At 32.6% G+C, this 12,998-nt stretch overlaps 2 protein-coding genes across 4 annotated transcripts; one reads left to right on the plus strand and one right to left on the minus strand.

The window, feature by feature from the left end:
- Positions 1 to 13: 13 nt before the first annotated feature.
- Positions 14 to 8,224, minus strand: LOC136349390 (homer protein homolog 2-like). 3 transcript variants are annotated; one of them, XM_066300917.1, is made up of 7 exons: positions 8,104 to 8,224; positions 5,868 to 6,156; positions 5,174 to 5,342; positions 4,618 to 4,840; positions 4,146 to 4,330; positions 3,694 to 3,833; positions 14 to 3,555 (listed from the first exon to the last, which is right to left on the minus strand). In XM_066300917.1, the coding sequence occupies exons 1-7, from the start codon at positions 8,127 to 8,129 to the stop codon at positions 3,370 to 3,372; spliced, it is 1,218 nt and encodes a 405-aa protein (XP_066157014.1). In that variant the 5' UTR covers positions 8,130 to 8,224; the 3' UTR covers positions 14 to 3,369. The 3 variants fall into 3 exon arrangements, with proteins under 3 accessions (XP_066157014.1, XP_066157022.1, XP_066157030.1); XM_066300925.1 differs by lacking the exon at positions 8,104 to 8,224 and adding an exon at positions 7,649 to 7,980; XM_066300933.1 differs by lacking the exon at positions 8,104 to 8,224 and adding an exon at positions 7,255 to 7,370.
- A 339-nt stretch (positions 8,225 to 8,563) lies between these two features.
- On the plus strand, positions 8,564 to 12,948 carry PIG-O (phosphatidylinositol glycan anchor biosynthesis class O). Its single transcript, XM_066294716.1, has 6 exons — positions 8,564 to 9,375; positions 9,488 to 9,768; positions 10,072 to 10,142; positions 10,293 to 12,002; positions 12,169 to 12,563; positions 12,676 to 12,948. The coding sequence occupies exons 1-6, from the start codon at positions 8,848 to 8,850 to the stop codon at positions 12,868 to 12,870; spliced, it is 3,180 nt and encodes a 1,059-aa protein (XP_066150813.1). The 5' UTR covers positions 8,564 to 8,847; the 3' UTR covers positions 12,871 to 12,948.
- The last annotated feature ends 50 nt before the right edge of the window (positions 12,949 to 12,998 follow it).

The following is a 12,998-nucleotide window of genomic DNA, read 5'->3' on the forward strand; positions in this document are numbered from 1 at the left end:
AAATACAAGAAACTTGTATATAAAAAACTGTATATTTTCATTTTTTACTTCAATATCTTTGCTTTTAACGAGTGCACTACAATGATATACATAATATAAATGAATGCACTTTTATTACTTTAAATTACTTTAAATTTTTTAGACTTCTAGGACACCTTTTAAATATTATATGGCATTCAAATTTACAGTTTGTATGATCAGTTCATGGCTAATGAATCAATTTGAAAGCGAATTTACCATCTTATTTGGAATCTGGAACACACACACATACGCACACACTCACGCATATCTAATTGAGATTAAGAAATATCTTATTGACACAAATTTCCTTTAAAATTGCCGGATACTTAGATTTTCGCAGTGATAGAATAAAGATGTTCGATTACGTTAGGTCTGAAATTATTAGTACCTAACATCTCTTCAGATACAAATTTATACGAACTTCGGTACCGAAAGATCCAAATCTGATAGTAAATCTGCAATAAGAACTGTACAACGCTGACATAACTTAATAAATACAAAATAAATAACACAACAATAATAAATAAAAACAAAACTTTGAACTGATTATTTTGATGGTATATATTCACCAAGTTTTGATACTTGATAGGTACTAAATTCAGGGTAGATATTAAATTCAGTTCAAAATAATGTATTTCAGCTTTAAAAAACACAAATAGTTTTATAAATATACAAAACCTCTCGTAGTCTATTCCATATAATTTATTTTTTACAAAACTAAATATAAGTAGAAATTAGAACTAATCAGATTGCGTATTCCAAGAAAGTTTTCCAATTAAACTATAACGGGGTATACTGGGGAGTATAAAAATGACAGACATAACGCAAGACCGCTGGTGAAAAATGCCAGTTTGACCGTTGAACATATCACTTTTTGGACTCATGAGGATCTATCATACTTCAGTGTGACTGCTCATATAATTGTCACTCAATAAAAATCGTCATTTGTTATATTGACAACGGGGGCCGTATTGAATTGCGATTGTAAAATGAACTTTAGAATACGTTGTAGCGTATCCGGTATTCTCGGATATGAAAATTTTGGCATGTTATCAGGGTAATGTCAGTGAAACGTTTTACGATCTGTCAGTCTTACAATGATGAAGCAATGTAAATTTTGGCAAGGCCAGACAGCAATGCTGCCAATGATGTGAAAAAATCGACATCCAAGCATACCGAACACACTCCTACCTACAGGTAGTATGTATGTAGTTGTCAAACAAATTATTAAATACATCAAACTTGACTTTGCATATCTACATTTACAGAGAACCTACTAACGACGTGTTACAGCTCGAACCTTTTGAATTATGTGTAAATATTCTACTACAACTTGCTTTTGTGCCTGAAATTTGTTGAGTTCTTACTGGCAATTATGACTACTATTATTAATTTACTGTATGTATAACGAAACGCTGAAAAGGAATTTTGATGTTTCTTCATGAATTTCAACTTCAGGTGATCGTTGATAGATTCGGTTTCAAATTAAAGGCTTTATGCAGTGAAGCAGACTGAGGTGGTAAAGTTGAATGGATCCTTAACAAGCCGGTTGTCCAATTTTTTTGCGCTAAACTTTCAATTTTAGTTTTCTTTTATTGTATGTCATTGATAGCCATTTTGATAGTATGTTCCATTTTGATTCATATAATCAGTGACCTTCACACTTGCTAATGATTTCGCTATAGTTTATCGGATTAGGATCCGCAGCACAACTATCATAAGACTTTGTGTTCTAATTTCGAAAGGATATTCCTGATAGTGATTCTTAGACACAAGAGAACTATGATTCACCATGGGATTGAGTGTTTCTGTCAATAATCTGTCATCGCTGGGCTTTCTACTAAGATAATCTAGAGAATTTGGACTTTAAATAAGTATTATTTAAGCAGTCGTAAAATTTTTAGAAGTGCCCTTAGGTTAGCTAAAAGATGGTACTGTTTTAATAGAACTAGTAGGTTACTCAATAGGGTGAGGGATACTTGCGAGGTTGGTGGGTGAGCTCAGAAATAAGTGTTGGTGGGCTAGTACAGCCCCATTTGGTTGACCCCAATGAGTTTATCGATTTGGTATTATTATAGGGTAGTGAAGTCATTAGCGACTAGGTTTTTAGGGGAGCGGGTCGGATGTTGTGTCCTATCTCCAACAGATAACACTGAATGATATATTTGTTCTGTCTTATGACCCAGGGAGATATTAGAAAAGTGTTTAACACGCTTACAAACAAGCAAGCAATGGAGTGCGTCGAGATTTCTCTTTTCATAGCTTTACATGATGTGACGTTGGCAGCAAAATTTGTTGTTGGAGATCGTAAAAATGCATGTAATTATGGCTGTACACTGCTCATTCAAAATAATTGAAACACTTGTATGTTTGAAAAGAGTCCCATTCGTTTCCAACTTAGATTTCAATCAGATAGAAGTACTAATGATGCTGATAGAGTGTCTCAGAGCTCTGTTCTCTAAGTTTTACTATTTGGACTGAAGAATGAACAATATCGAATGAATGTTTACGAGAAATTTGAACTTAAAAAGAACCGAAGAAGTTGGCAATCTATTCTTTTTAACGAACGGTTTAGTTACGTTCTATCTAGTCTATCATGAGTATTTCAACTAGGGAATTAGAGTTATCAGTCATAGCACCTTAATCAGATTTTTCCTTATCAATTCTGGGTTATTTCATCATATGAATGAATACTAACTAACGATATTTCTATAAAATGACCATGTCTGAAGATTATAAACTAATATTGATGGTAGCTAATTCCTATTAGTGTTGCGAGCCAAGGCGACTATGTGAACAAGGTACGTGTTTGAACAGCGTACGAAGATTTGTCCCTTCTCTAACTACTTATACAATCACATGAAAATATCTTACGGTACATTTAGTTGTAGCAAAGAACAATTAAATATTGGCAGACTATAATTCGAAATTTCGTAATGTTCGCGTGTCAACTAGTAGGTAGTAAATTAATGGTTGGAATTCTTAAATAATGTAAAGCGGTATACACAGCAATTCCGAATTTCTATGTAAATAGTTATCCTAACAATTAATCGTCGTAATACTCAGTTCGGGACTTATTTGCATGTACCGAAAATGTTCCATTCTTATGCACTGTTACATTCGAAAATAATTTGTTCAAATCTTGGAAATTATAATTGCGATGATATAGATTTTCTGAAACAAACACTAAATATAATGCATAAGATATTTACGGGAGTCAACGTGAAAATAATATTTTAGTGTGAAAAAAACCAAAGAGAATAAAAATTCTAAAACAAATAAACCCGAAACGCAACAATACATACGTTACCCATAATTAATTTGTTTCTAACCGCGTATGAAACTGTTTCATGTTTGCAAAGCTGTAGTCATTTCGTCGTGTATGGTCACCAATTCATGAATACGAGAGGCAAGCTGTTGATTAAGAGTGTGTAGGATTTGTTTTTGAGATTCATGGGCGCTTAAAGCTATATCTAGTTCCGATTGAGCGAGCTTCACCGTTGCTTGGAGTTCCTGGTTATCTTTTTGCAGAGCCTGAAATTGAAACAAAACACCTTCAAACTAGAATTTGATTTCTGACACTTTGTCCAAAAACTGGAAACTTGATGGTTACTCCACTGCCGGATGCCAAATTTGGACAATATCAAAACATTTTTTGCTGGAAAATATTACCTGAATGTCAGCCGCCCTTCCGCTGGAAACTAATCGCTTGATTTCGTCATTTTTAGTTTGTAATTCTAGTTCTAACTGTTCAACTTTAATCCTTAAAGATTGAATTTCTTTCCGCAATTCATCACCTAATTCACCGCCACCTAAAAAATATAAATTATCAGTCAAAAACTTTTAAAAAAAGTCGTACCAACATTTTAAAACGATCGACACTTCGAATCGCGGCAACTCACGAAAAAGTTCGTTCAGCTAATAACTCTGAAGCAAGACAACGAGAAAAATCGAAAAGTCAGGTAAATAACAGAAGAAACAAGAGGTTTAAGGTTAGCATAGCAGAACAGAAATAAGTACCATAATATAAAATAAAATTTCTTGCATTAATTGTTGCTAATGTTTTTTCAATCAAACATATTTCCCGAAATATCCGTCATATCTACTCTTAGAACTACACTTACCTTTACTATTTTCTAAGTCATTTTGGTATTTCGCTTTCATTCGCATATTTTCTTCTTTCAAACTAGCGAGTTGTCGTTTCCACTCCTCAACGTTGGCGGTGCTCTCTTGTAGTGCGCTTGTCAGCCGAGCGTTATTGCTTTTCAACGTGGTCAATTCAATTTCCCACTTTTTGGCATTTGCAGAACTGAATTAAATGTGTATTGTTTGATTATTAAGGGTCAATTTATGAAAAATCGCCATTAATAACTATTGTGAGAACGTTTGGCGTTATTCTTTTTTTTAAAAATAATGTTCATTTGTAAAAACAACTGGTAAATTATTATTTATGCACGTTTTAAAAGATGCTAAAGATCGTTGAAATAATCAGTTTTTTAAGAAAAATATATGTGTATTTGTAAATATTTAATTTCTTATTCAATATAAATAAACGATGAAAAAATTTGGTTAAAAATAAATTATTTGAGATCTTACCTTTGTGCTAAAGCTAACTTAAGCCTGTCATTTTCGTACTTTAATTGCATTTCTACAGAATTGGACCCCCCAGTACCACCATAACTGCATTTTTCCATCTTTATCTGATGACTAGGACTCTCCGTACCCTGAATACCCGAAAGTGAATGACTACGCCCGTGTATCGAATCATCAGAATCTGGTTTTATGTCTGGTTTAATTGATGTCGGAAGAGTGGCACTTCCTAATACACAAATAATAAGTATTTATTGGGTTTGTTGAATTTAAGATTTATCTACTGATAAGGGGTGAAGGTAATATACGACGATTTTAAATACACAATAAACAGTAAATCCTCCAATATGTATCATATTATATTAGGCTATATAATATTGATAAAAGCTAAACCACCATGTTTTTGATGAAGATAAGTCGCCCCTGAGGCACCATCATTTTTTAAGCAGCATTATAGTTTGTCACAAAACACAAAAAATATTTTTTTGATTTTGATCAAAAACTCTATACTTTCTTTTCCATCTTTTATCAAGTAGGTATTGTTGAACGCAACTTGACCTACCTGGAGGTTCCAAAAGATCGCTATTTTCTTGGACACTAGCTGCTGCTCTAGCATTAATTGGGCTAGCATTGGCACTGGTTACAGGGGTGACAGCTGAACCTCCATTTGCAGTCACCTTGCTAATAGCAGATCTGGTGGCATCTTTTACTTCGTTGAATTTATCAATAAACTACAAAATGTGTAATGGTAAACTAAAAAGGATTTTATGGCAGTTACGTGAGCAGTCTCTCAATATACATATATCAAATCCTTCAGATAACAATATAAAGCAACACTTTGATAAAGCTAAAGTGTGTGTTTTCCGCATGCAATCAATTAATAATAATCAATTAATAAGTAATCAATACTCATTTAGAATGCAATTACCGCCACAATTAAAATACAATGCAATATTCAGAAAACTATGTTTGATCAGATATACTCAGTACTTAAGATAAAAAAAAACGCTCATATTGTCTGAAATATGAAATTATCCATGCTCTAGATTATTATTATAAATAATAATTGTGATATAAATGCTCTTATATATTTAGGATATGTACCTTGCAGCTTGTAAATGTTTAAATTCTTTATCCATCTAAATTCTTTTTTATTGACATTTAAATACACACGCTCTTAATACCTCTACTTCAAAAATCATGTACAGATAATCTTCATCACCCACGTCAATGTAGAAGGAATAACAACTACCAACCTTCTGTAGTTCGGCTTCTGATGAGAAACCCAATCCATAAACTGTATTGGCTCTGACATCAGACCATTGTCCAAATTTCTGTGAAGTCTTGGTAAATGTCATATTAGGAGTAACTGTACTATTTATGACTGCCTTTTGCCCCTCGACACTTATAATCCTATATAAACTACGTGAAGAATCATAAAAAAACGAAACACTAACAGCTGTGCTTGACGCTGGCATCCAGGATCTTTTGGTTTTTGGATCAATGTGGAATACATGGGCCTTGCAAGTAAATATAGGTTGCTCTCTGGAAAAAGATGAGCTTATTTATAACTTTTTTTATAAAATCATATCCACAATATATCTACTAGAAATCTAAATTTAATTTTTTAATAAAAAAAATATTTAAAGATTTATATAACTTTATATATACTTAATTTACAGGATTAGGAATACAGAAAATGATAATCGCAAGAAACGTTTAATTGCAGGAAAGGAAATAAAAAATATTTAAATAAATATGGGAAATACCTTGTTGCTTGGCCTATAAACATATGTATGTGTAGTTTGAGTATTTTTTCGATGCCTATTCAGTTTGTTGGTGGACAATGTGATATAAAAAGATTTAAGCAAAAAATCTCGATGGCAATTCTTTTTATTTTAAGTTCCCAAGATGCACTTATTTAAATCAGGCTCTTACGAGCTAAAAGCCGCACTTCTAACTTGACAATAGTATCGCACAATGTATATGAAATATTGTGAAAATTATGATAGGTTTATCACACGTAGGTGCGTGTATAATAACTTAAATGAACAGGTATCAATAACTAAATTTAAGGAAAAGTTGAGATAAAGTTAGCAAAAAGAGCCTCAAAAGAAATATTGTACTTAATAAGTTCGCGTTGATAACGACAAATCCTATATTATTTTTAATTTGAATTTAAATCTGACTAGAAATTTAGTGGTCACCAAGACCGATACAATGTTATCTTATTTCATTTTCCATGGATTAGTTAAACTGATTAGTCAATTATGCAAATCAATTAGGTGAGCTTTAGTATTTTTATGTAATATTGGAAGAATAACCCTTTCCTCATCTTAATTTGAATTTTTTTTTTCTTACTAAATCCTTCCAACTTCTATTTCATCCTTTACTTTGGTTATGTAGTACGACCGTCGAAAAGTAACGTCAAGTAGATTTTTAAATCAGTTACAATTGCTTACTAGTTTTTAAAATAGTTAGCCACATTATAAATTTCAATTAAATTTCTCATAAACTATAGCAGCTATACAGAAAAAAATGGAAACATTTTTTAAAGTTTTACTACTTGTATATGTTGTTAAAATTATGAGACTTAATTCTGGGACACCCTGTAGATCCCTTTTAAAATGATTATTTACCTACCTAGTCCAGAAAGTGAAACTTTACAGCATGCTGATTGCAGTTGACTGAACTCTGTTTCTCGTCATTTTCAGCAATTGGGTACTTTCTCAAGTGATAGATACAATATTTTTTCTAGGAAGCACACATGTTATTAGTGTGCGGGAAAATTTTTAAACACATATGTGTAATAAAATGTTACTCAAAGCCAAATTACTGTACAATATATAGGGAGTATTCATCAGGAATTTAATTTCTCATTATTTTATTGTTAATTTACATAATAACTTATTAAGTACTTAAATAGGTAGTTAATAGGCACATATTTTTTGTTATATGTAAATAGTATAAACCAAAGTATTAAACTCTCATATAAATTTTAATTGGTCTATTAGTCTGGATTTGAGTACCTACTTACATATTTAAAGATCAGCAAGGGCTTTACTCCCCTTTAGTGAGGCAATTAACTTTTAACACTCCTCTAATATGAATTAAAACCTGTACATAATGACAAATGCTCATCATTGGCCTTAGTACCACTTAATTTTTAAGTAATTTTTATTATGGGTAATATAGGCATTTATATTTAATAAGTTGTCCCATGTACTGAAGGGGGAGGGGGGAGAAAGAATAGGATATGAGGAGATAAGATTTGCATTTATGATCTCTACAACGTTAACAGTGAATAAAAAGTACAAAAATAAATGACATTTAATTGACAACTAAAAACTATAATTTTAGATTGTAAATGTAAGGTCAGGGAAAAAAGTAGAGTAAATGGGTGTGATTCAAGTAAAATCTGTACGGCCACAGAAGAATATTTCCTGACTTAAATGTTGCACATTAGGGAAAATATTTTCTACTTTCACTCACCCCATTGCTTCCTTTCCCGACGTCATTTAGAAATTTGTTACTAAATAATTTTATCAAAAAACTATATTTTAGCAAAATATCAAAATCAACATCAACAATTCTCTTATATTTGATTGACACTTTCCTAATCCAGACAGGTAACAGATGTGGTGACATTAAGTGAATATTTTTAGTGAATCAGTGAAGTCAAAAGATGGCCTTAAACTCGTATACTATGACGTCATCAGAGTACTCAATACCTTAGTTTCAATCCACTGTTACAAGTTAAATAAAATTATAAAATAAGTAATGTGATGAATATTATTTAGAGTTAATTATGATATCGGTAAAGATATCCAACAAATCATCGGTTGTGAATTGTAAATAATGAAATTAAATCAATACATAAGTCAGATCCGTATACTTGATGATGCTTAGTTTGATTCAAAATGTTATAAAAGTCAAAAGATATTATGTACTGACGTACCGCAACCATTTATTTAAAACGTAGTGTAAGGATAACGAAAATATAAACGTAACGCAACTCAAATAAAAGCAAAGTAAAATTTAATTGTAATAACATAATATTCAGTTTTAATTCGAAGTTTTCTTTACCTGCTTATATTTGGTTTCCTCTATTTTTAACGTATTCAAAAATGGCTGTAATAGAAATTTCAAAAAGAAAATAATATGAGGTGTTAACAGACTTAGCCAAACTTTCAATTGCTATGATTCTTTAAAAACACTTCTGAATAGAACTCCAGCATGAAAAGAAAGCTGAAATACTTCTTGACCTTACTATGGTTCAGCTATCTTATAGTAACCTCAATATTGCTTTTTGCAAAAGGATTTTTGTTAACCAGACATGTTCAATACAGAAATGCCACCTGTTTGTACTTTGATGAAGAAACCTGCTATATAAACAATGATCAACGTAGTCAGATCTCAAATTGCAATGCAGAAGCTCTAAATCCATATGAAAATGCACATGAACTTTGTTTAAAAGTTCCTGTTAGGGTAGTAGTGCTTATAGTGGATGCTTTACGATATGACTTTACAGTCTTTGATGGCAAGAATAAAAATCCATTGTCATATGAGAATAAAATTCCCGTGATTAAGGAGATTTTGGATAAACATCCACAGTCTTCCAAATTGTATAAGTTTATTGCTGACCCTCCAACCACTACCATGCAAAGGGTGAAAGCATTGACAACTGGCAGTCTTCCAACATTTATAGATGCAGGATCAAATTTTGCTACCTCTGCAATCGATGAAGATAATATAATTGATCAGGTTAGTGACAATGACACATTTTATCAAAGGGTATAAAAAATACACAAAAGATATTGTGTCAAAAGAGGAGAAATGTGGAAACAAAAATTAATAAATAATACTTTTTGTTAAGATTCTAATGCAAAATGGGAAAATCGTCTTTATGGGAGATGATACATGGACGTCTCTATATCCCCAAAGATTCATTAGAAATTATCCATATCCATCATTTGATGTTTGGGATTTGGATACTGTTGATAATGGTGTAAAATCACACTTATTCTCAGAATTGATACAAAAGGATTGGAATTTGTTAATTGGGCATTTTTTGGGAGTAGATCATTGTGGACACAGGTATGGCCCAAATCATCCCGAAATGGGAAGGAAGCTTAGGGAAATTAATGAAGTAATTAGGTAAGTAGTGTCAGTAATATTGAACCACAATGGGACACATAATTTTGTCACCATAGACTTCATGTTGGTTCAATTAAGTGTAATGATCTTCTGAACATTTAAAATTAAATTGATCCACAGTTCTGTATTGTTACATATTAAAAATTGTAATAAATATTGGTATTGAGATAATTCAATTGTCTGCATGTTATCCTTATAGAACAAAAATAATTAGATTACCTAAATGCTTTGGACCACAATTTTAATATTTGGATAATATTTTACAGTATAACAATATGTAATTGCTTTCATTTAATGTTTCAGAAAAGTTGCTGAAACCATGGATGATAATTCTTTACTTTTTGTGATAGGTGATCATGGAATGACTTCAACAGGTGAAAATTTTATTAAAATATATATTAATTCCTAATAGTGATATGTAGGATGTCAAAAATTGATAACACAGACATTTAATGAAATCAATTTTTCAGCTTGATTTGATTCTATAAATACATGTAAGAGCTACAGAAACTTTTTTTTTCCAGGTGACCATGGAGGCGAAAGCTTAGATGAAATCTCAGCAGCTATGTTTGTTTACTCCAAACGCCACCTACTACCTATTGACCACAATCGAATAAACGTAAAACAAGTCGATCTTGTCCCCACCCTATCAGCTCTTTTGGGCATTCCCACCCCCTTTCAAAATTTGGGCATTTTAATCCCCAGCGCATTACCAGCTTTAGAAACAACCCCCAATTCTTGGCGTTTGCCCTTGTTTTGGTTATGGAGCAACGTTCGACAAATCATTACCTACATAAAGGCTTATTCACAAACATCTAAAATATTCGACGAAGTGTATTTAGAGTTGTATTACGAAGAATATGAGAAATTATTCGAGGAATTAAAGTCCATAAATTCCGATTCCCAATTTGAACTTTTCTATAAAAAATGTGAGGAATTTTTGATTAAAGTACGAACTTTGTGCGAGGAGGTTTGGATTCAATTCGATGCGTTTTCCATTAGCAACGGTCTGACGTTTTTATTTTTAACTGTGTTCTTTATGTTTATTATCAGTGATGGAATTCCTTTTAGACAGTTGCCTTTAGCCATTGAAGGGTCCTTCGTGGTAGTTTGCGTCATAGGACTTTGTTTTTCAGCAGTTGCAATAGCTGTTTTAGACTTTACTGATTTTGTTAACAATTTCCTCTACAACAGCATTTTTATCACAAATATATTGTCTCATCTAATGTTTCTGCTCCCCATATTTCAAAATTGGGATGTAATAAGCTTAAATTGGTACTCTCGCAATAAGGCTCATGGCATTATTAGCCTTATATGTAGATTTGTGCTAATTTTTAATATTTCTATAGTGTTTTCCAATAGCTTTATTAACGAAGAGGCTAGCGTTTTATTGTTTTTGTTGGTAAGTTTGATTATTCTAACTCTCCTGGAGTTATTTTCTTTTGGTAGAATGCTCGAAACAGGGGCTGCAATCCGAAAAGTTGATCACGTTTCTGTGTTAACTTTAATAAAACTTCTTATTGCGGCGGCAGTTGTCTTAGTTCTACTTAGATCTTCTATGTATTTTTGGAGGTGCCGTGTGGAGCAAGAGTGGTGTTTTAAATCCTCGCATTATATTTCAAACAACTTGAAATCCCAAGCTTCAAAGTTCCAATGGGGGCTCAGTGTAATATCTCTCTCATCCCTGACAATCTTAATTAAAATGTGGCTCCGTAAATGTGGTAATCTTAACGGATTTTCAGTAACTGAAATCTGCACAAAGCTTTTACCTTCCGTTCTTTTGGTTTTTATTGCTGGATTTTGGGTCCTACAGCGCTTATCTGGCAACACTAAATCCATATCCAGAACTGGTAATTATTTGGCTTTGTCAGTGTATATTTTAAGTATAAATGCATTGGTATTAGTGTTAACTCAACCGATTTGTGTTAGTGTGATTTTGAGGAATGGGGAACGTATTTCACCCACAAGTGAACATAAAATATGGAATATTTTTAAAGCGCTGAGAAATAATTTGAAAAACCCCAATAGTGGGGATCAAGGTGGTTCGCCAATTGTATGTGGTTTGGGAACTGCTTATAGTGCTGTTTATGTGATATTAGGAACTTATATGCTTTTGTTAATTGCCTTGGTGTTGGGAGACTTGTTTTCTTTTGCTATGGTCGTTAAGATGGCTGTAGGAATATTTTTCTTATGGAGCACTTCTATATTGAGGATCAAGATGGCCAGTTCGATTGGTAAGTATTTAGGTATACACGATGCTTTACATTCGCAGGAATACATAAGCATTTTTTAATTTCTTAGGATTTCTTCAAGCGTCAAAACAACTTTGACGCTCAGAGAAACAGTCGCAAAAAAAAACAGTGTAACAATTTCTCACTGAATAAAATCCTTTACTTGTAGATGACTTACTAAACGTTCCCACAATAGCAGTCCTAGGATGGATTTTACTGCCACAGTACTTCTTCTACGCCACGGGCCACCAACCTGCCTTCTCCAACATAGCTTGGGAATCGGCGTTTGTAGGAACTTCGGGTCTATTTACTAACAACTACATTTTGGGCACTTTAGTCATACTGAATACCTTTGGAACTTACATTTTTTCTGGGTTGCTTTTACCATTATTAATTATAGCCCCTTTTACGATACTTGTTACGATGCCCTCTGTATGTGGAAAACAAAAAGGGTTCTACGCAATTGCTCAGAAGGGTGAGCTGTTGATATTTGAGAGAGACAGAATGGCTACATCTGCACTTTTTGTTGTCAGCTGCAAGTATATCGCTGGCCACACTGTAAAGGTGAGTACTATATTGCTGAGTGCATTGTGAATAGATACCTTTATTAATTTTCTGTCTGACTATGCTATATTATTTTTCTTGAATTCAATAGGTGAGTAATTTTTATTTCCAGGTATTCGCTAGTATGCTTGCAGCAACCATACATTGTCGACACTTGATGGTGTGGAACGTTTTCGCGCCTAAATTTATTTTTGAAGCTTTAGGATTATTTTCCACTATCGGCTCAGTATTACTTGGGTATTTAGTATTTCTAAGAATAAACTCACAACTAGAACGGCTTTTACAAAGATTGAACAAGATATATTAATGTTATTTATTGGTCAAGACTGCTAGTCAGTAGGTTTTACATCTAAACCAAAGAATAAGTAAACGTGTATTAATTTCTTTTGGCTTTGTTATTTTATTTCCCCATTCCGCCATAAATTCTTACATAGG

This window comes from Euwallacea fornicatus, chromosome 2 (genome assembly GCF_040115645.1).
Source record: "Euwallacea fornicatus isolate EFF26 chromosome 2, ASM4011564v1, whole genome shotgun sequence".
Lineage (NCBI taxonomy): Eukaryota > Metazoa > Arthropoda > Insecta > Coleoptera > Curculionidae > Euwallacea > Euwallacea fornicatus.

Excerpts from the sequence above, each read along its gene's own strand:
- LOC136349390 (XM_066300917.1), bottom strand. The coding sequence starts at position 8,129 with ATGACGTCGGGAAAGGAAGCAATGGG. Across the intron at positions 5,343-5,867 it reads CAGAAGCCGAACTACAGAAG|TTTATTGATAAATTCAACGA; the intron begins GTTGGTAGTTGT and ends CACATTTTGTAG. Across the intron at positions 4,841-5,173 it reads CGATCTTTTGGAACCTCCAG|GAAGTGCCACTCTTCCGACA; the intron begins GTAGGTCAAGTT and ends TTTGTGTATTAG.
- PIG-O (XM_066294716.1), top strand. The coding sequence starts at position 8,848 with ATGAAAAGAAAGCTGAAATACTTCTTGACCTTACTATGGTTCAGCTAT. Across the intron at positions 10,143-10,292 it reads TCATGGAATGACTTCAACAG|GTGACCATGGAGGCGAAAGC; the intron begins GTGAAAATTTTA and ends TTTTTTTTCCAG. Across the intron at positions 12,003-12,168 it reads CAAGATGGCCAGTTCGATTG|ATGACTTACTAAACGTTCCC; the intron begins GTAAGTATTTAG and ends CTTTACTTGTAG.